A 23,149-nucleotide genomic window follows, 5' to 3' on the forward strand; every position below is an offset into this window, starting at 1 on the left:
TATCAACAGTACTGCCACAGCAGCATGACATTTGTTTAACATTTGATTTAGCCTTCATCATCAATATTTGGTCTGGTTGGCTGATATCCACAGCAAAGAGATGCAAAAAGACAAGTTAATTCACAATTCTTAAAAGAGCATGTGAATCAATCAACAACGATCAGCTGACAGCCCACACTCTTTTCCCCGAGGTCAGTCATGTCTTTAGGAGGCATTAAGTAAATAGCTTGCTTACAATTTGTGATGATTAGTGTGTTGTTGCAGAAATAAATAGGCCTATGCTATTTGTAGTTTTTTTTTTTTTTTTTCCACTACAGAGGCATTTGGTATGTTATTAGATATTATTATAATATTATATATTATGAAAATAATTATCAAGCGGGGATGGGGGTGCCCATTTTTCATTTTGAGCACCTGCCCACTGAAAGGTCTGTGCACGGCCCTGACTACAGAGGTGCACTAAACTAAATGACAGTTTCAATGCACCGTGACAAATCCTCACTTGACAGGTAGATACTACAGTAGACAACAGTATAACATCGAGGAGCCTCCAGGCTACCAGGAAAATGCATTATTCATTCAACTTAAATGAAACTGTTTCACTACTTCCAGAATAAGTGATGTATAAGTGGAGTGGACTGCTGAATGGAACGCGCAGTATAATTCTGTTCTTCATACTACAAGTCAGGATGGTCACAATTTGAAATAGGGTTCTTATTGACCAACTTAGTTTTATTTTGTAGTACAGTACTGTTAAAAGTTAGTTCAAACATGTTGAATTGGGTATGGATTTTTAGCTGAGGCCAACAGACAAATCACAGCTATGGAAGCCATTGCCAAGGTTACCACAACTACAATGCTAAAATAAAAGCAAAAAGCCAGAACCTAAATTTACAACAACGTATGGTGCCACACCATACCAAAAATGTAAAGCCTTTTTTCATAATATTTTATTCATACATTTTCCAGGAAGAGTTTTGTTTAATGAGACAAAACAGATTATCTATAGGTAGGTACGACTTACACCTCAAATTAAAATACATAATGAATCGGATTAAATTGAAAAGGAAATCTGTCTCGTCTTTGTCTTCCTCAGAACCACACCTTTCTTCCTTCATTAACGATTATCATGACATTTCTCAATCTTATCAAAGGTCTCAATCTTGTGGCACCGCCTGTGTGAAGTCAATCTACACCAGCAGACTCATTTGATTTGAAGTGTGGGGGATGTGGAAGTGTGGGGGATCTTTTCTTTTCAGCACTAGCAATAAATAGAAAGGGTTTTGGACGGTTAAAGTAGTGGAAAGAGGGGGAAGGGATTGGAGCCTGATATCCGTGTGAGATTGACAACTATTTTGTATTTCTCTCTTCCTTCCCTCTCCATATACCCTGCAGATCAGGGGTTTGGTCAAAATGGTGGATTGTTCACATCACTGTAGACAGAAATGCAACATATAGACAGGAAACAAATGCGTCATAACAGCTCTATGCAATGCAGTGAATGCATTTCTATCTGCCGCACTCTGAACTCTCATCTCATCTCATTGAATAAACCCCTCAGATTTATTAGAGAGGAAGATGGATGAATGAATCTTGTTGGGTAAAGCATCCCTGTTTAAGAGAGGGTACCTTTCGCCCCCTTCCCTTTCGCACCCTTCTGTTGAGGAGGTCTGGTCAGTCTGGTTCTGCTGGGCAGAGCTCTGTGGATGAGGCTAAGAACAGGGGATATAGGTGTGTGGGGGAGGGGCATGATCTGACAGGAGGCTGCGGTGGATGTTTAGAATGGTACATATCCTGACCGGGTCTCATCTGTGTCGGTTTGGGACGGTTCATTTCACTTCTTGGTTCTCTGTAGACAGTATGTGTGTGTGTTTATCCCTTGCTACCCAGAGCTGGATAGTATGTATGCGTGTGTCTGTATCGACGTATGCTTATATACGTAACTGTGTGTGTGCGAGTGTGTCTTTATGAGGGCTGAGAGCCCAGCAGTCTCTCAATGGCAGCGTTGACATCTCCTCCTGTAGCGATGAGGGCCTGCAGGTTGGCCTCTCGGTTGATGAAGCCCATAGCACCCAGCTGCTCCAGCTGCTGCTGGAACTGTACCTCCGGGGTCTGGCTCTGTAGGGGGGACCAGTCACAATCACTCAATCAAATCAGTCAACCAATCAAACAGTAAAACAGAATGAGGGAAGACAGGATGTGTGTGGTACATACCGAGGCATTCCCTCCTGCGAACATTTGGAGCATCTGCTGCATCATCAGCTGCTGGGCGGGGTTTGTTCCAGCGCTCGGCGAAGAGGCGGGGTTCTCTGGAGCCACACCCCCTCCTACGGACAGGGGGGTTGTGGGTATTCCACCTGGTAATCCACCTACTAGCCCCCCTGGTAGACCACCTGGCAGCCCACCCGGTGCCAAACTGGGAGACACAAAGGTGTTAGGCAATATGTTCTCTGAGTCTGTACTAACAGAGGATTCAGGCTACTACCCAAAGTGTCTCAGTGTGTGTGTCAGTATTTGTCAGCAGAGGCTGCTGAGGGGAGGACGGCTCACAATAATGGCTGGAACAGAGCGTTTGCTGTATTTGATACCATTCTGCTCCAGCCAGTACCACGAGCCCATCCTCCCCAATTAAGGTGCCACCGACCTCCTGTGGGGTGTGTGTGTGTATATATATACAAAAGTGTGTGTGTGTGTGTATATATCAGTGTGTGTGTACCTGGGCATGAGTCCCGGTGCTTCTGTCTGCAGCGTCTGTAGACCCTGTTGTATCTGGAGGAGAGCCTGCATGGCTCGGGGGTTGGTCATGACAGAGAGCGCCTCTGGGTTCTGCATCTAAACAACATCAGTCACAATCAAACTAACAATGAATCAATTAACATTCTGAAACAAATCATCCAGTCCAGACTAAATTTAATCAAGTCCTTGGGACAGGTTCAGCTCTCTGTTTGATATGTATGTATGTGTGTATGTGTGTGTTGTATATACCTGCTGCAGGAAGACAGGCAGCTGGCTCCTGAACTGTTCCTGCAGTTGGGGGTTTCCAGCAAAAAGGGGATTATTCATCAACACCTGCGGGAGACACAGAAGGTGAGAGAAGATCAGGGTCCTGTCGTTCGCCAGCTGCAACCTGCTGCTTCCCCTGTGGGGAGGTTGTTCACCCTCCTCCTCACATCGGTCTATCTATATGGAGACAGGTAAAGCACTGCCAGCTGGACCTGTTCTAGATACCTCGAGGTACAGCACTGCCAGCCAGCTAGACCTGTTCTAGATACCTCGAGGTACAGCACTGCCAGCCAGCTGGACCTGTTCTAGATACCTTGAGGTACAGCACTGCCAGCCAGCTGTACCTGTTCTAGATACCTCGAGGTACAGCACTGCCAGCCAGCTGTACCTGTTCTAGACACCTCGAGGTACAGCACTGCCAGCCAGCTGTACCTGTTCTAGATACCTCGAGGTACAGCACTGCCAGCCAGCTGTACCTGTTCTAGATACCTCGAGGTACAGCACTGCCAGCCAGCTGTACCTGTTCTAGATACCTCGAGGTACAGCACTGCCAGCCAGCTGGACCTGTTCTAAATACCTCGAGGTAAAGCACTGCCAGCTGGACCTGTTCTAGATACCTCGAGGTAAAGCACTGCCAGCTGGACCTGTTCTAGATACCTCGAGGTAAAGCACTGCCAGCTGGACCTGTTCTAGATACCTCGAGGTAAAGCACTGCCAGCTGGACCTGTTCTAGATACCTCGAGGTAAAGCACTGCCAGCTGGACCTGTTCTAGATACCTCGAGGTAAAGCACTGCCAGCTGGACCTGTTCTAGATACCTCGAGGTAAAGCACTGCCAGCTGGACCTGTTCTAGATACCTCGAGGTAAAGCACTGCCAGCTGGACCTATTCTAGATACCTCGAGGTAAAGCACTGCCAGCTGGACCTGTTCTAGATACCTCGAGGTAAAGCACTGCCAGCTGGACCTGTTCTAGATACCTCGAGGTAAAGCACTGCCAGCTGGACCTGTTCTAGATACCTCGAGGTAAAGCACTGCCAGCTGGACCTGTTCTAGATACCTCGAGGTAAAGCACTGCAAGCTGGACCTGTTCTAGATACCATGAGGTAAAGCACAGCCAGATGGACCTGTTCTAGATACCTCGAGGTAAAGCACAGCCAGCTGGACCTGTTCTAAATACCTCGAGGTACAGCATTGCCAGCTGGACCTGTTCTAGATACCTCGAGGTAAAGCACTGCCAGCTGGACCTGTTCTAGATACCTTGAGGTACAGCACTGCCAGCCAGCTGGACCTGTTCTAGATACCTCGAGATACAGCACTGCCAGCTGGACCTGTTCTAGATACCTCGAGGTACAGCACTGCCAGCTGGATCTGTTCTATACAGCTGCCAATGAATTACAGACAACCCATTCCCATCGATTCCTATGGATCCCCCTGCGTTCAGATTAATTGCGTCCCAGATGTCACCCTATTCCCTTTATAGTGCACTACTTTTAACCATGGCCCCTATGGGTGCACTATAAAGGGAATAGGGTGCCGTATGACACACTTAAAGTGACTTTATGAACCATGATAACCCCCACTACTCTGTTGCTACAGACCTGGGAGGCCATGTCTGGATTCTGGGCCAGAGACTGCATCATACTGCGCATGTAGGGAGCAGACAGCATGTTCTGCATCAGCTGGGGGTTCTCTGAAATCTGCTGCATCAGACTCTGCATGCCTGGACTGCTGAACATGCCTGGGAGACACACACACACACACACACACACACACACACACACACACACACACACACACACACACACACACACACACACACACACACACACACACACACACACACACACACACACACACACACACACACAGAGGGAGGGAGGTTGGGTAAGTGCCGTTGTGTGTGCGTGTGCTTACAATCCCCAAACTGACATACAGCGCATTCGGAAAGTATGCAGACCTGCTTGACTTTTCCCAAAAATCTGTTAGGATACATCTACACACAATACCCCATAATGACAAAGCGAAAACAGGTTTAGACATTTCAGCAAATGTATTAAAAATAAAACAGAAATACCTTATTGAATAAGTATTCAGACCCTTTGCTATGAGACTCAAAATTGAGCTTGGTTGCATCCTGTTTCCATTGATCATCCTTGAGATGTTTCTACATCTTGATTGGAGTCCACCTGTGGTAAGTTAAATGGATTGGACCTGATTTGGAAAGGCACACAACCAATTTCTACAGCATTGAAGGTCACCAAGAACACATTGGCGTCCAAGTTTGGAGCCACCAAGACTCTTCCTAGATCTGGCCACCCTGAAAAACTGAGCAATCGGGGGAGAAGGGCCTTGGTCAGGGAGGTGGCCAAGAACCCGATGGTCACTCTGACAGAGCTCCAGAGTTCCTCTGTAGAGATGGGAGAACCTTCCAGAAGGACAATCATCTCTGCAACACTCCACCAATCAGGCCTTTACGGTAGAGTGGCCAGACGGAGGTAAAAGGCACATAAAAGCCCGCTTGGAGTTTGCTAAAAGGCAACTAAAGGACTCTCAGACCATGAGAAACAAGATTCTCTGGTCGGATAAAACCAAGATTGAACTCTTTGGCCTGAATGCCAAACGTCACATCTAGAGGTTCTTCTACACCTGCATTGATTGTGTTTGGGGTTTTAGGCTGGGTTTCTGTACAGCACTTTGAGATATCAGCTGATGTACGAAGGGCTATATAAATCAATTTGATTTGATTAGAGGAAACCTGGCTCCAATCCTACGGTGAAGCATGGTGGTTGGCAGCATCATGTTGTGGGGATTTTTTTCCCCAGAGGCAGGGACTGGGAGACGAGTCAGGATCAAGGGAAAGATAACTGAGCAAAGTAGAAAGAGATCCTTGATGAAAACCTGCTCCAGAGCGCTGAAGACCTCAGACTGGGGCGAAGATTATCCTTCCAACAGGACAACGACCCTAAGCACACAGCCAAGACAACGCAGGAGTGGCTTCAGTCCCTGAATGTCCTTGAGTGGCCCAGCCAGAGCCTGGACATGAACCTGATGGAACATCTCTGGAGACCTGAAAATAGTGCAGCGATGCTCCCCATCGAACCTGATAGGGCTTGAGAGGATCTACAGAGAAGAATGGGAGAAACTCTGCAAATACAGGTGTACCAAGCTTGAAGACTTGAGGCTGTAATTGCTGCCGAAGGTGCTATAACAAAGTACAGAGGGTCTGAATACTTACGTAAACGTGATATTTCCGTTTTTAATTTGAATACATTTTCAAAAATGTCTACACTTGGTTTTTTTCTTTGTCATTGTGGGGTATTTGTCATTATGGGGTATTGAGGAAAACATATTTTATCCCATTTTAGAATAAGGCTGTTACGTAAAAAAATGTGGAAAAACTCAAGGGGTCTGAATACTTTCTGAATGCACTGTATGTATGGGTGTCACGGACTGATAAGTATGCATTTAGGAATTCACGTCCATGTGATATTGCAGTATGTGAAGCTGTAGTATATCAACTGAATGCTGTCACTTTAACAGGAAGTCAGTCTATGTATTACCGTACCATTTCCCAGACTGGCAGAGTTGACACCCAGAGGGTTGGAGACACTGGGGTTGGTGCTGCCAGTGGTAGAGGAGCCTGTGGTGCCCGTGCCCCCTCCACCCTCAGAGGGGTTGGTGGAGCTGGGGAGGCCCCATGGGTTGGGCAGTGGTTCCCGGTTCTCTGTCCTCGATGGCTGCACCCCCCCATCAGAGTTGCCCCCCAGGGCTGAGAAAGGGTTGTTTCCAAACTGGGAGAAATAAGTCATTATCAACTTCTTGAATACCAATGGAGTTTATGTTCAGCACTCTCCACAGGATAGCGTAGAGTTCGTTTCAGAGTCGGAAAAACTTTTTTTTTAAATGGGTGAATCTCTGGTTTGAATTTTAACTTAGTCGTGATGTCAACTAATTTTAAATCATTGTCATCAGTGGGTACCTGGTCTCGTGCGGCGCTGAACATGGGTTCCTGGATGTCTGTGTACATCCTTCGCAGGGCGTTGTAGCCCCCCGGGATGCTCTCCAGGTTGCTAAGCGCCCGATCCTGGTTACGCATCATCTCCTGCATCATAGCAGGGTTCCTGGCCAGCTCCATGGTCTGAGGAGAAGGGAACAGGAAGGGGTGGACAGGATTTTTTCAGCTTGGCTGGGTTCTGGGGTACAGGGACTAGAAGGGCAAGGTAGACCCAAACACCATTCCCAGACACAGATAAGGCTAAGCCTTATTCTGGACAAAAATCATTTTCAATTTTCTCAATTGAGCTTTCTTTTTAGTCCAGGACTAAACTTAATCTGTGTCTGAGAAACCTATATCTTTAAATAATTAAGAATGCAGCTAAATGTAAAGATTCCTCTCAAAAAGCAGTCGACTTTAAAAAATAAATGAAAAAAAAACAGCAGCTGCTACATTATTTGCCAAATCTAACTTCTTTGTACACTCCAGGCATCCCAAATCGTCATTAACACAGTACACTCCAGGCATCCCAAATCGTCATTAACACAGTACACTCCAGGCATCCCAAATCGTCATTAACACAGTACACTCCAGCCAATCACAACCTGTCAGTGACACAGTACACTCCAGGCAATCCCAAATCGTCATTAACACAGTAGACTCCAGGCAATCACAACCTGTCAGTAACACAGTAGACTCCAGGCAATCACAACCTGTCAGTAACACAGTAGACTCCAGGCAATCACAACCTGTCAGTGACACAGTAGACTCCAGGCAATCACAACCTGTCAGTAACACAGTAGACTCCAGCCAATCACAACCTGTCAGTAACACAGTAGACTCCAGGCAATCACAACCTGTCAGTGACACAGTAGACTCCAGGCAATCACAACCTGTCAGTAACACAGTAGACTCCAGGCAATCACAACCTGTCAGTAACACAGTAGACTCCAGCCAATCACAACCTGTCAGTGACACAGTAGACTCCAGGCAATCACAACCTGTCAGTGACACAGTAGACTCCAGACAATCCCAACCTGTCAGTGACACAGTAGTCTCCAGCCAATCACAACCTGTCAGTGACACAGTAGACTCCAGCCAATCACAACCTGTCATTAACACAGTACACTCCAGCCAATCACAACCTGTCAGTGACACAGTAGACTCCAGGCAATCACAACCTGTCAGTAAAACAGTAGACTCCAGCCAATCACAACCTGTCAGTGACACAGTAGACTCCAGCCAATCACAACCTGTCATTAACACAGTACACTCCAGCCAATCACAACCTGTCAGTGACACAGTACACTCCAGCCAATCAACCTGTCAGTGACACAGTAGACTCCAGGCAATCACAACCTGTCAGTAACACAGTAGACTCCAGCCAATCACAACCTGTCAGTAACACAGTAGACTCCAGCCAATCCCAACCTGTCAGTGACACAGTAGACTCCAGCCAATCAACCTGTCAGTGACACAGTACACTCCAGCCAATCAACCTGTCAGTGACACAGTAGACTCCAGCCAATCACAACCTGTCAGTAACACAGTAGACTCCAGGCAATCACAACCTGTCAGTAACACAGTAGACTCCAGCCAATCCCAACCTGTCAGTGACACAGTAGACTCCAGGCAATCACAACCTGTCAGTAACACAGTAGACTCCAGCCAATCACAACCTGTCAGTAACACAGTAGACTCCAGCCAATCCCAACCTGTCAGTGACACAGTAGACTCCAGGCAATCACAACCTGTCAGTAACACAGTAGACTCCAGCCAATCACAACCTGTCAGTAACACAGTAGACTCCAGCCAATCCCAACCTGTCAGTGACACAGTAGACTCCAGGCAATCACAACCTGTCAGTAACACAGTAGACTCCAGCCAATCACAACCTGTCAGTGACACAGTAGACTCCAGGCAATCACAACCTGTCAGTAACACAGTAGACTCCAGGCAATCACAACCTGTCAGTAACACAGTAGACTCCAGCCAATCACAACCTGTCAGTGACACAGTAGACTCCAGCCAATCACAACCTGTCAGTAACACAGTAGACTCCAGGCAATCACAACCTGTCAGTGACACAGTAGACTCCAGCCAATCACAACCTGTCAGTGACACAGTAGACTCCAGCCAATCACAACCTGTCATTAACACAGTACACTCCAGCCAATCACAACCTGTCAGTGACACAGTAGACTCCAGGCAATCACAACCTGTCAGTAACACAGTAGACTCCAGCCAATCACAACCTGTCAGTGACACAGTAGACTCCAGCCAATCACAACCTGTCATTAACACAGTACACTCCAGCCAATCACAACCTGTCAGTGACACAGTACACTCCAGCCAATCAACCTGTCAGTGACACAGTAGACTCCAGCCAATCACAACCTGTCAGTAACACAGTAGACTCCAGCCAATCACAACCTGTCAGTAACACAGTAGACTCCAGCCAATCCCAACCTGTCAGTGACACAGTAGACTCCAGCTAATCAACCTGTCAGTGACACAGTACACTCCAGCCAATCAACCTGTCAGTGACACAGTAGACTCCAGCCAATCACAACCTGTCAGTAACACAGTAGACTCCAGGCAATCACAACCTGTCAGTAACACAGTAGACTCCAGCCAATCCCAACCTGTCAGTGTCACAGTAGACTCCAGGCAATCACAACCTGTCAGTAACACAGTAGACTCCAGCCAATCACAACCTGTCAGTAACACAGTAGACTCCAGCCAATCCCAACCTGTCAGTGACACAGTAGACTCCAGGCAATCACAACCTGTCAGTAACACAGTAGACTCCAGCCAATCACAACCTGTCAGTAACACAGTAGACTCCAGGCAATCACAACCTGTCAGTAACACAGTAGACTCCAGCCAATCCCAACCTGTCAGTGACACAGTAGACTCCAGGCAATCACAACCTGTCAGTAACACAGTAGACTCCAGCCAATCACAACCTGTCAGTAACACAGTAGACTCCAGGCAATCACAACCTGTCAGTAACACAGTAGACTCCAGCCAATCCCAACCTGTCAGTGACACAGTAGACTCCAGCTAATCAACCTGTCAGTGACACAGTACACTCCAGCCAATCAACCTGTCAGTGACACAGTAGACTCCAGCCAATCACAACCTGTCAGTAACACAGTAGACTCCAGGCAATCACAACCTGTCAGTAACACAGTAGACTCCAGCCAATCCCAACCTGTCAGTGTCACAGTAGACTCCAGGCAATCACAACCTGTCAGTAACACAGTAGACTCCAGCCAATCACAACCTGTCAGTAACACAGTAGACTCCAGCCAATCCCAACCTGTCAGTGACACAGTAGACTCCAGGCAATCACAACCTGTCAGTAACACAGTAGACTCCAGCCAATCACAACCTGTCAGTAACACAGTAGACTCCAGGCAATCACAACCTGTCAGTAACACAGTAGACTCCAGCCAATCCCAACCTGTCAGTGACACAGTAGACTCCAGGCAATCACAACCTGTCAGTAACACAGTAGACTCCAGCCAATCACAACCTGTCAGTGACACAGTAGACTCCAGCCAATCCCAACCTGTCAGTGACACAGTAGACTCCAGCCAATCAACCTGTCAGTGACACAGTAGACTCCAGCTAATCAACCTGTCAGTGACACAGTAGACTCCAGCCAATCAACCTGTCAGTGACACAGTAGACTCCAGCCAATCACAACCTGTCAGTAACACAGTAGACTCCAGCCAATCAACCTGTCAGTGACACAGTAGACTCCAGCCAATCAACCTGTCAGTGACACAGTAGACTCCAGCCAATCACAACCTGTCAGTAACACAGTAGACTCCAGGCAATCACAACCTGTCAGTGACACAGTAGACTCCAGGCAATCACAACCTGTCAGTGACACAGTAGACTCCAGGCAATCACAACCTGTCAGTGACACAGTAGACTCCAGCCAATCAACCTGTCAGTGACACAGTAGACTCCAGCCAATCAACCTGTCAGTGACACAGTAGACTCCAGCCAATCACAACCTGTCAGTAACACAGTAGACTCCAGGCAATCACAACCTGTCAGTAACACAGTACACTCCAGCCAATCAACCTGTCAGTGACACAGTAGACTCCAGCCAATCACAACCTGTCAGTAACACAGTAGACTCCAGGCAATCACAACCTGTCAGTAACACAGTAGACTCCAGGCAATCACAACCTGTCAGTAACACAGTAGACTCCAGGCAATCACAACCTGTCAGTAACACAGTAGACTCCAGGCAATCACAACCTGTCAGTAACACAGTACACTCCAGCCAATCACAACCTGTCAGTGACACAGTAGACTCCAGCCAATCACAACCTGTCAGTAACACAGTAGACTCCAGGCAATCACAACCTGTCAGTAACACAGTAGACTCCAGGCAATCACAACCTGTCAGTAACACAGTAGACTCCAGCCAATCACAACCTGTCAGTAACACAGTAGACTCCAGCCAATCCCAACCTGTCAGTGACACAGTAGACTCCAGGCAATCACAACCTGTCAGTAACACAGTAGACTCCAGACAATCACAACCTGTCAGTGACACAGTAGACTCCAGCCAATCCCAAACTGTCAGTGACACAGTAGACTCCAGCCAATCACAACCTGTCAGTAACACAGTACACTCCAGCCAATCCCAAACTGTCAGTGACACAGTAGACTCCAGCCAATCCCAACCTGTCAGTGACACAGTAGACTCCAGACAATCACAACCTGTCAGTAACACAGTAGACTCCAGGCAATCACAACCTGTCAGTGACACAGTAGACTCCAGGCAATCACAACCTGTCAGTGACACAGTAGACTCCAGCCAATCACAACCTGTCAGTAACACAGTAGACTCCAGGCAATCACAACCTGTCAGGGACACAGTAGACTCCAGCCAATCACAACCTGTCAGGGACACAGTACACTCCAGGTATCCCAAAACGTCATTAACACAGTACACTCCAGCCAATCACAACCTGTCAGTGACACAGTACACTCCAGGTATCCCAAAACGTCATTAACACAGTACACTCCAGCCAATCCCAACCTGTCAGGGACACAGTACACTCCAGCCAATCACAACCTGTCAGTGACACAGTACATTCCAGCCAATCACAACTTGTCAGTGACACAGTACACTCCAGCCAATCCCAACCTGTCAGTGACACAGTACACTCCAGCCAACAATACCCTGTCAGTGATCCCTCCAGCCAATCCAAACCAGTCAGTAACACAGTACACTTCAGCCAATCCCAACCCGTCAGTAACACAGTACACTTCAGCCAATCCCAACCCGTCAGTAACACAGTACACTTCAGCCAATCCCAACCCGTCAGTAACACAGTACACTTCAGCCAATCCCAACCCGTCAGTAACACAGTACACTTCAGCCAATCCCAACCCGTCAGTAACACAGTACACTTCAGCCAATCCCAACGCCAATTGCAACCTGTCATAAACACAGTACACTCTAGCAAATCCCAATCTGGATGTTACACAGTACACTCCAGCCACAGTACACTCCAGCCTGCCACGCAATCTGCTCGTGGATTGCAATGTAATCGTCGTCCAAAAAAAGCAGATTACCGATTGTTATGAAAACTTGAAATCGGCCCGAATCAATCTGCCATGCAGATTAATTGGTCAAGCTCTAATCTCTATTGCACTCCACACTGCCCTTTCCCACCTGGACAAAAGGAACACCTATGTGAAAATTCTATACATTTACCACAGCTCAGCATTCAACACCTTAGTGCCCTGAAAGCTCATCAATAAGCTAAGGACTCTGGGACTAAACACCTCCCTCTGCAACTGGATCCTGGACTTCCTGAAGGCCACCCCCATGGGGTAAGGGTAGGTAACAACACATCCACCACGTTGATCCTCAACACGGGGGCCCCTCAGGGGTTCGTGCTCAGTCCTCTTCTGTACTCCCTGTTCACTCATGACTGCACGGCCAGGCACGACTCAAATACCATCATTAAGTTTGCCGATGACACAACAGTGGTAGGCCTGATCACCGACAACGACGAGACAGCCTATAGGGAGGAGGTCAGAGACCTGGCCGTGTGGTGCCAGGCCAACATCCTCTCCCTCAACGTGATCAAGACAAAGGAGATGATTGTAGATAACAGGAAAAAGTGGACCGAGCACACCCTCATTCTCAGTGACGGGGCAGCAGTAGAGCAGGTTGAGAGCTTCACGTTCTTTGGTGTCCACATCACCAACAAACTAACATGGTCCAAGCACACCAAGACAGTCGTGAAGAGGGCACGACAAAACCTATTCCCCCTCAGGAGACTGAAAAGATTTGGCATGGGTCCTCAGATCCTCAAAAGGTTCTACAGATGCACCATCGAGAGCATCCTGACTGGTACACATCACTGCCTGGTATAGATACTGCTCGAACCTCCAACCGCAAAGCACTACAGAGGGTAGTGCGAATGGCCCATTGCATCACTGGGGCCAAGCTTCCTGCCATCCAGGACCTCTATACCAGGCAGTGTCAGAGAAAGGCCCTAAAAATTGTCAAGGACTTCAGCCACTCTAGTCAGACTGTTCTCTCTGCTACCGCACTGCAAGTGGTACCGGAGCGTCAAGTCTAGGTCCAAGAAGCTTCTAAACAGCTTCTATCTCCAAGCCATGACCCCTGAACATTAATTAAATGGCTACCCAGACTATTTGCATTGCCCCCCCTCTTTTACACGGCTGCTAATCTGTTGCTATCATCTATGCATAGTCACTTTAATAACTCTACCTACATGTACATACTACCTCAACTAACTGGTGCCCCAGCACATTGACTCTGTACCGATAACCCCCTGTATATAGTCTTGCTATTGTTATTTTAATGCTACTCTTTAATGACTTGTTACTTTTATCTCTTATTCCTATCTGTATTTTTTTTAAACTGCATTGGTGGTTAGGGGCTCTTAAGTAAGCATTTCACTGTAAGGTCCCTCACCTGTCTCATAAGCTCGGGGTTGTTGAGCATGTGGGATATCTCGGGGTTACGCTCCATCAGCTGCTGCATCTGAGGGTTGGCCACGATCATCTGCCTCATCAGGTCTGGGTTGGACATCATGTTCTGCACCAGGGGGTTCTCCATGATCTGAGACAGCATCTCTGGGTTGGACATTAGCTGGCTCTGCATCTGCTGCTGCAGCTCCATGAAGTTAGCTGAGCCCATGCCCATACTGCTCAGGCTGGACAGGTCACCGAACCCGGCTAGGAGGGAGGGAGAGGGGCATAGTCAGAGGTCGTGATGGTGATAGTAATGATCTTTGGAAATTGTTGTCGGATGTCTTTTTCAGTATAAACTGTTGGGGGTGTGTGAAGGGGTGGATAGATAAGATTAGAAGTCTGTACTTATTAAGCTTTGTAAACTCACTCAGTATGTTGGGGGTCTGTGGGGGTGCCGAGGCAGGGCCTCCAGTGGACCCTACTGTGGAGGAGTGGGCTGCAGAACTGGGGCCCGAGGAGCTGCCACTACTGCTGCCTATCTGGGAGGTGCAGGAGGTGGAGGAACTAGCACCATCTCCTGCCCTGGAGGGACAATGCACTGATCAGTTATTTTTCCAAATTCACATTAAAGCTACAATATGCCATATGAATTTGGCGACCCGACCAAATTCACATAGAAATGTCAGTTATAGATCTGTCAGCTCAAACTTGCAATACTATTCTGCAAAACACGTGACCGGCCACTTTAATACATACTAACCAGTTGCGTTACCGAAAGCTATTCAGCGATGCAAGTGGAGACACTACATATAGCCTATTCACCTATTCAAAAGTTGACCAAGCAATTCCTTTTCCAATTTTCCCTTCCTGCCAAATGTCCGAAGAAGACGACAGTATCCAACTAAAACACAATATCCATTTTGCATCATCTTACTTGTGTGCCGTCTTTATGACCAGGTGGACTGTCAGGCCGTCCTTGATGCCGTGTTGGTTGAGCGAGTCCCCGTCTTTCAGTATCTTCCCTGCAAAGATCAGAACCAACTGATCCTGCTTGGCTTTGAACCTCCTCGAGATCTCCTCCTTAAACTGGGAAAGGAGAAAGATATATAGAGAGAGGAGGGATGGACAGCAAGAGAAAGAGGGCGGAAGATGAGGGAAGAAAGGGAAACAAAGTGACGTAGTCAAACAATTCTAAATTAACTGATTTTAATTCTAAAGCCTTGTTTCTGGGTAAATCCTCATTGCTTATCTCTGGGTAAATCCTCATTGCTTATCTCTGGGTAAATCCTCATTGCTTATCTCTGGGTAAATCCTCATTGCTCATCTCTGGGTAAATCCTCATTGCTTATCTCTGGGTAAATCCTCATTGCTTATCTCTGGGTAAATCCTCATTGCTTATCTCTGGGTAAATCCTCATTGCTTATCTCTGGGTAAATCCTCATTGCTCATCTCTGGGTAAATCCTCATTGCTTATCTCTGGGTAAATCCTCATTGCTTATCTCTGGGTAAATCCTCATTGCTCATCTCTGGGTAAATCCTCATTGCTTATCTCTGGGTAAATCCTCATTGCTTATCTCTGGGTAAATCCTCATTGCTTATCTCTGGGTAAATCCTCATTGCTCATCTCTGGGTAAATCCTCATTGCTTATCTCTGGGTAAATCCTCATTGCTTATCTCTGGGTAAATCCTCACTGCTTATCCTATTACAATAATCATACTACCCGATCACAAATACCAAATCACTCTTAGTGTTGTGCCTCCAGTGAGCACAAGAATACTACACATATGAGAGGCATATTAAACAGGAGTAAAAAATAAGCTGTAGGCCATTTAGCTGTTCAGGATATCAAATCAGGACTGGAGTGACCGGGAGAAAAGAGACATTAGCTGACAGATTCATAACACATCAGCTTGAATGTAACAGGGGGACTTGTGTATGGGAGAGATGATTCACATGGACAGAAATCTAAAGTCCAGTAACTGATATTCAGAACAATGAGGTTCCGTTACATTCTGAAGAAGAAGACTGTTTATAGAGTACCAAGGCCAGCACAAAGTTGTTTCTGGAGAAACAGCTAAGAAACTAGATAGCTAGCATTTAGCTAACAACATTTATCCAACGTTAGCTAACAATTTACCTAGTTAGCTAACTACTTCGTTAAAATCTTTTTTTTTTATGACTAACATACAAAAGTCACACGATACATTGCCTTGACTGTGCAGGGAATCAGCTGTCATTTGTTGAGTTGGAAAGCCGGTTAGCTAACGTTAGCTAGGCTACATAAAACAACTAAGCACCTAACAATATGGAGGACTAGAGTATTTGAGAGTGGTATTATAACAAAGTTAGTGAATAGTTTGCTAAGTAAATAGCTATAAATATCGCTACACCGTCCAATTCTGGAATATTAGCTCGCTAACTAACTACACACACACACACACACACACACACACACACACACACACACACACACACACACACACAAGTGGGCATGATGATGATGTAGCATAGCAGCTAACGTTTGTGGCCGCTCGCTAGCAAGCTACGGATTAACAAAATAAACGAACCTGAGTGACCGAGGCATCTTCCGATATGGCGATTTCTTCCTTATCTTTCGGGGTTTTGACTGTAACCTTAATAATAGATCCATCCGAAGATACCGTTGTATCATTGTTGTTATTAACAGGATCTTCACCGCCGTTGTCCTCCATTTTTACTCCTCCGATAGAATCGCTCGGATTTGGCGTCCAATTCCGGGTCAACATAGGTCACCACTTCCTTTCCAGAAAATTTGCCTCATGATGACGGAAATTTGAACCAAACACAGACCGCAGTACATGCCTTTGCACAGGGACGATAAAGCCGCTGCCTTAGCATTGTCGTCTATGGTAGGCTAGTGAAATATTCAAATGCACAACATTTAATATAAACATTTAATATATACATCACACTTGGCAACAGGGGGTAAGCCATCCTCAAACAAAAATATACAATTGCAGGTTGACAGCAATGATGTATACCGTGCAAAGGCTACCTAAATGCACCAGACCGGATGACAAATGTAATAGCTATTTCACTCCACAAGGCTATACCTGGTCCTGATGACTATCTTACATGTTGATTTGACTGGCAACGTTTTCTTTGTGTTCCAAACTTATTCAAATCAATATTTTTAAGTTGTATATGTCAATATAATCTATATATAACTGTTATAATATAAACATGTATTATTGTGTTAATCTCTTCCCACAGCTGCTGACACAACAAGTGCCCCTGGAGAAGCTCATGAGTCTGTCTAGCAAACAAGAAGACTATGGTGTCTGTAGCCTACCACACAAACCAAGTGTGATTTGGAGTTCCAGTTTGAAAAAGCTGTTGTAGCCTAATTTTTTAAAGAAAAATACCAAGCAGATAGCATATGTACCTCCATATGCACAGCCTTTAAAAAAAAATGCACACCACTTTTCACACCGTCAAAACATGCCCTGAAATTGTCAACCAGCGCTTTTACTTTAAATTATCCCCACCACTCACCTTGCATAATGAAGCAGTCATAAACAGAACCTTATCTGCATGTTTGGCGTCTGCATCCTCTGGACATAAATGCTAATACTGATGTATTGGGAAATTAAATGGCAGTCATAATTGCTATGTTTTGATCCACTGATTCTGTTAAATGACACATTGATGTTGGCTTTTGAAGAAGGGTATGACATTTCTGTCACTGAAAGATGGCCTATCCCTTAATCAGACCTCACAGACTGTCTGTATCTGTCTTTAGGTGGCAGTTTGTGAGCGTGTGTGTGTGTGTGTCTAAAACATTCACTGTATAAATACTGTCATGGAAAACTATGATTGCAGAGTATTCAATTTACAATGTATTTAAAAACAGTATTATGAGGAAGCAGGTGAGCAACATATTACAGATATATTCTGTATATTAGAGAGAGGACGACCAGATAGACAGAGGGGCTTTCCATCCCTACACTGTATGTGTGTCTGACAGTCTATCCATGCCGCCATAGCCACACATCCATTGAAAGAAAAAATGTTGGCTTCAGCATGTTGCATTGACTCCAACAGTACTGCATACCTATGCACATCCACAATTCTAGAACATACCAAATACAAACCAGCCAAAGCCCCTACTCTAACCCCCTGACCCCCTCCCAGCCGCCTACACTGAAAGGGCTGTGGGGGTCACATGATCCCGTGACCCTAGTGATGGCTTGTTCAATTGCATCTGTTACATGGGGACTGATTGTTTAAGAATTTTGCTTCCATCAACAGAGGGGATAGCCCAGTGGAGTCCTCTTCCACTCTCCTATCTCTCCTAGGCTTGCAACGTCTCTCTCTCTTTCCCTCTATCCCTCTCTCCCTTTCTCCCCAGAAAGGTAAACGATTAAGAGGGTGTTTTTACTGAAGAAACAAGGTAAGGGGCATCCTAAATACATTATATCTATATAATGTTCCCTTGATAAAAATGTATAGTTGTGCCAAAGACACAGTTATTCATAAACTGAAGTCTGAAAAGAAGACAATGGTGAACTAGTGGTTGAATAAACACTGATCAAACTCAATTAAGTGCTTGGCAGAACTTACTTGGCGAAAGAGCTGTTTAAGGGTATTAGTTGTAAATGTGCATTCTATGACAATGTAAAAACTGCATGCGTGTTTGTTTATGCTATATGGAGCAAATGTTCATATATGTTAACAGGTGTCGTATAAAGCTTAGATTGTATCTGACTTATTGTCTGTGCCATAGAATCATATGAAGTAGTGCTTATGAGTGAGCTCAACTGATAATAATTATAAACTCTGTAATATATATGATCCAAAAATTACCAGTATTTTGAGACTACTGTGATTCAGCAATTTGTACTTTGGCTTTCAAATATTGTTGTCCATGTAACAGTTATTTCCTGTGTCAATAATTGTACTGAATTTATTTCTGTTTCTATTACATTCTTTCCAGTATGGAATAATAATTATTCAAATTGAGTGTGTTCTACATACGTAGATCATACCATATAGGTACAGGTGTGTCTGTCTAGCATCATCATCTCCCTCCCCAGTATGAAGAACTACAAAGTGGCCAGAGCAAACTGAGTGTGTGTCATACAAAACATTGTATAATCCAGGTGTGTTTTACCCACCCTCCTTCGTCTTCCCATGCAGTATCAGGTACCACACAGTGGCCACAGCAGCTTCTCTTAGGATGTACAGTTTCATGGGAGGGGGCCTGTTCTGTGCCATGGTGGGGAACATCCTGCTGGTGGTCTCCACAGCAACAGACTACTGGATGCAGTACCGTCTGTCGGGCAGCTTCGCCCACCAGGGCCTGTGGAGGTACTGCATGTCGGGAAAGTGTTACATGCAGACGGACAGCATCGGTGAGAACACACATCAAGCAAAACCTCCCAAATGGCACCCATAGGGCTCTGGTCTAAAGTAGTGCACTATATAGGGAGTAGGGTACCATTTGGGACACAGACTAAGAGAGCAATAGTAATTAAAACTATGTTTACCACTCCTGTACATGGCCCAAGAGAATAGGCTACCTGCAGCATCTCAGTAGTTAATAGAGGCTTCCTCCTAGTCTAGTTAAAGTAATTTGTCAGAGACATCTCATCAATGGCTGCTTTGTTTCATGGTACAATCCTGTTGTCACAAACCCGTTACTGGAATGTATTTTAGAGTAATGTTGCACATGAGGAGAAATATGGCGCCATCTAGAGGCTGAGAATGGTACTAGGTTTAGTTGTCAAACTGCCTGAAGGAGGGATGCTGGGGCTCTGTTGTTGTTTTCCTGTTCACCTCTCTGTCTGTCCCCTTCTAGCATATTGGAATGCCACCCGGGCCTTTATGATCCTGTCAGGGATGTCGTGCTTTGCGGGCATCATCGCAGGCATCCTCTCCTTCGCCCACTTCTCCGCCTTCGAGAGGTTCAACCGTTCCTTTGCTGCAGGGATCATGTTTTTCGTCTCCAGTGAGTCTCACACATGCACACACGCACACACACACACATGTTTAGTACAGCATATTTACCTGTTATATTCCCCTGCCTTCTCCCAGCCTTATTTGTTCTTCTGGCAATGGCCATCTACACGGGTGTGACAGTGAACTTTCTGGGCAAGCGTTTCGGTGACTGGCGTTTCTCTTGGTCCTACATATTGGGCTGGGTGGCACTGCTCATGACCTTCTTTGCAGGTAAGAACTGACATACAGGGTCAATCACAGTACTCAAAACTGGTTCCATACCAACATGCCCAATATTTCTATTGCCCGGTCCAAAAACAACTCACAAGCCCTGAGTCCCCCAGCATTAGCAGATCTGAAGAGTCTGATGAAAGCAATATGGTGATGATTTCCCCTAGCCTTCCAATTGGTTAGGGGGGCCTTGCTCCATCATAGTGCTGAACCTTCAGACCTGATAGATAGTGTAGGTGCTGATGGGAGGCTTGTGTTTTTTTGGGTGTCTACAGCTGGTCCATTGTCCATTAACCTGTGTGTGCTCTGTGTGTTCCAGGGATATTTTACATGTGTGCCTACAGAATGCATGAATGTAGGAGAGGAGGCGGCCCTACACGCTAGAGAGAAAGACACAGCAAATCCCACAAACTGTTTAAAAAAACAACATTTAACACTGAATGAATGACCTTAACATATGACAGAAAGCCTTCGTGCCTACATGGGCCTCCATCCCCTGATGCTTCCAATGGATTTCCTGGATAAATAAAGACTTGATAGAAAAATATACAACAGCTTTCTGCCATTCACATGAAAAGAAGAATGATAACAACTTTATTTAGAAAGACAATTCCACTAGCTTCTTTATCTATGTACAGTAAACAGGAAAATATGTTTCCCAATGGCTAGCACTGCAATGGTTATGGTATCTCCTTAGTGCCCTTTTCAAGCATATATGCGAGATGAGAACAGGCATTTTGTACATGCAAATGTAGCCTATTGTAGTTTTGGTTAGGAATATGGGCAGGTGGAGCCATGCTGACTAGGCAAGTTCTCATATTTTCCAATAAAGTTCCTCTCTAAATGCTCTGTTGTCTCTATGTTGATACTTAGTGCACAGTCCACCTTTTTAGGGTGTATTTAGTGATGGCTGTCATATACATGATGCACACAAAGTTTTACCACAAGATGGCGGCCCTAAACCAGCTTTTATTAGCAGGGCTTCTTTGCACATACTGCTAGACAAGTTGCTTCCATTGCCTGGGATGCTTCTGTTGCCAGGCAAATCCCAAAGCCAAAGCAACTGCCTGAAGCTGAGAGGGCCACATCTTGCAAAAGGTAAAGATTTGTCATACATTTTCTGTAACATTGACTGGTATTATGCAGATTTTCCCCGTTCAATATTTACCACAATTAATAATGTTTTACTTTCCCCAAGGCAAAGAGCTAAGAAGTGGACCCAAGGTGGCCCCAGACACAAGCTAATACATGAGACCTCCAGGACATGTTTTTGCATTGTTATGTATAGTTTGTAATGAAGAAACTACTGCACAACCAAGTGGAAAACAATTCCCTAGGGCTACATTAACTGGCATGATGTCAACACTAATAGGAGATAAGAATCCCACACGTTAAGGGAAACCAGTCTCCTTTATTTCACAACTTAGTTTTTTGTGAGAAAAGGCTTCCCTCGAACCCCAACCCTCATCCTGTGGAAACTTCTATTGTCCTTTACAGTTGTTGACATCTTCAAGAATACTCTAGGTTTCACATAACTACTGAAGGAACCCATGGAGGGTTCTAGAACACCCTGTAGACAATGAGAGAAGAATTGGACAGAATGTGATGGATAATTCCTGGACCACTGGGGTGGGTTGGCGATGTGTTTGTTGCAATGCATATGTCCACAGTCACAGCTTACACCTCGATTGAGATATTTGGCAATTGTCATAATCTGGAAGGTTAAAGAAACAGTAGGCGTTGAGGTAATGGGTGATTGGGCTATTCCTGAACCAGGGACAATGGGAGAAATGTAAATATGTTGTTATCGAATGCATGCCTCTGTCCACATTTCCTTACTTGGCCCCCTTGGTCCACACGGTGAACTGTTCTGGACAGATTTATTCATTGCCAAAAACAGGAAATCTAAATAAGCAAAAATGTCATGTGTCCGCACTGCAAAATACATGACATAAATCTTACTTTTATTAAATTAATTTCAATGCATCATGGATAGCATATCTGTTGTTTTGGCTTAACAGCCATCTTAGCGTGAAGGTCTTCATATCACCAACAGTCAGTTCCCTAGCTACATATAAGAAACAAAATAAACAGATATACAGTATCAGTTCAAAGTTTGGACACACCTACTCATTCAAGAGTTTTCCTTTATTTTGACTATTTTCTACATTGTAGAATAATAGTGAAGACATCAACCATGAAATAACACATATGGAATCATGTAGTAACCAAAAAAAGTGTTAAACAAATCCAAATATATTTTATATTTGAGATTATTCACAGTAGACACCGTTTGCCTTGATGAAAGCTTTGCACACTCTTGACATTCTCTCAACCAGATTCACCTGGAATGCTTCACCAACAGTCTCGAAGGAGTTCTCACATATGCTGAGCACTTGTTGGCTGCTTTTCCTTCAATATGTGGTCCGACTCATCCCAAACCATCTAAGTTGGGTTTTGTGGGATTCGGGGGATTCTGAAGCCCAGGTCATCTGATGCAGCACTCCATCCCTCTCCTTCTTTGTCAAATAGCCCTTACGCAGCCTGGAGGTGTATTGGGTCATTGTCCTGTTGAAAAACAAATGATAGTCCCACTAAGCCCAAAACAGATGGGATGGTGTATCGCTGCGGAATGTTGTGGTAGCCATGCTGGTTAAGTGTGTCTTGAATTCTAAATAAATGACAGACAGTGTCACCATAACACCTCCTCCTCCGTGCTTTATGGTGGGAACCACACATGCAGAGATCATCCGTTCCTGTGGCGGTCCTCATGAGAGCCAGTTTCATCATCGCGCTTGATGGTTTTTACGACTGCACTTGAAGAAACTTTCAAAGTTATTGAAATAGTTCCATATTAAAGTAAAGATGGACTGTCGTTTCTCTTTGTTTATTTGAGCTGTTCTTGCCATAATATGGACTTGGTCTTTTACCCCCACCCCCTTATCACAACACAA

The 23,149-nt window shown here is 45.4% G+C and overlaps 2 protein-coding genes and 1 long non-coding RNA gene across 3 annotated transcripts; 1 reads left to right on the top strand and 2 right to left on the bottom strand.

Annotated features, from left to right (window-relative positions):
- Window positions 1-706: 706 nt before the first annotated feature.
- On the bottom strand, window positions 707-16,750 carry LOC118375653 (ubiquilin-4-like). Its single transcript, XM_035762244.2, has 11 exons — window positions 16,553-16,750; window positions 14,919-15,070; window positions 14,412-14,566; window positions 13,986-14,248; window positions 6,983-7,141; window positions 6,569-6,794; window positions 4,602-4,741; window positions 2,986-3,069; window positions 2,717-2,832; window positions 2,215-2,416; window positions 707-2,118 (listed from the first exon to the last, which is right to left on the bottom strand). Exons 1-11 carry the CDS (start codon window positions 16,748-16,750, stop codon window positions 1,966-1,968), a joined length of 1,848 nt encoding a protein of 615 aa, XP_035618137.1. The 3' UTR covers window positions 707-1,965.
- On the bottom strand, window positions 7,768-13,683 carry LOC127909277 (uncharacterized). Its single transcript, XR_008070587.1, has 6 exons — window positions 12,105-13,683; window positions 11,855-12,068; window positions 10,781-10,888; window positions 8,893-8,964; window positions 8,035-8,428; window positions 7,768-7,890 (listed from the first exon to the last, which is right to left on the bottom strand). It is a non-coding gene; the product is annotated as an uncharacterized LOC127909277 (long non-coding RNA).
- LOC118375654 (lens fiber membrane intrinsic protein-like) lies at window positions 16,726-21,038 on the top strand. The gene is made up of 6 exons (XM_035762245.2): window positions 16,726-16,873; window positions 17,238-18,417; window positions 19,164-19,378; window positions 19,825-19,974; window positions 20,061-20,195; window positions 20,515-21,038. The coding sequence occupies exons 3-6, from the start codon at window positions 19,204-19,206 to the stop codon at window positions 20,577-20,579; spliced, it is 525 nt and encodes a 174-aa protein (XP_035618138.1). The 5' UTR covers window positions 16,726-16,873; window positions 17,238-18,417; window positions 19,164-19,203; the 3' UTR covers window positions 20,580-21,038.
- The last annotated feature ends 2,111 nt before the right edge of the window (window positions 21,039-23,149 follow it).

Source organism: Oncorhynchus keta, chromosome 19 (assembly GCF_023373465.1).
Source record: "Oncorhynchus keta strain PuntledgeMale-10-30-2019 chromosome 19, Oket_V2, whole genome shotgun sequence".
Classification (NCBI taxonomy): Eukaryota; Metazoa; Chordata; class Actinopteri; order Salmoniformes; family Salmonidae; genus Oncorhynchus; species Oncorhynchus keta.

What these genes read in the sequence shown, in the direction of transcription:
- LOC118375653 (XM_035762244.2), bottom strand. Translation starts at nt 16,750, where the DNA reads ATGTTGACCCGGAATTGGACGCCAAATCCGAGCGATTCTATCGGAGGA. An exon ending in CTCTGCCAGTCTGGGAAATG is followed by an intron (nt 4,742 to 6,568) that starts GTACGGTAATAC and finishes TGTGTCTCCCAG; the next exon opens with GCATGTTCAGCAGTCCAGGC. An exon ending in GCACCGGGACTCATGCCCAG is followed by an intron (nt 2,417 to 2,716) that starts GTACACACACAC and finishes TGTGTCTCCCAG; the next exon opens with TTTGGCACCGGGTGGGCTGC.
- LOC118375654 (XM_035762245.2), top strand. Translation starts at nt 19,204, where the DNA reads ATGTACAGTTTCATGGGAGGGGGCCTGTTCTGTGCCATGGTGGGGAAC. An exon ending in CATGCAGACGGACAGCATCG is followed by an intron (nt 19,379 to 19,824) that starts GTGAGAACACAC and finishes GTCCCCTTCTAG; the next exon opens with CATATTGGAATGCCACCCGG. An exon ending in GCTCATGACCTTCTTTGCAG is followed by an intron (nt 20,196 to 20,514) that starts GTAAGAACTGAC and finishes TGTGTGTTCCAG; the next exon opens with GGATATTTTACATGTGTGCC.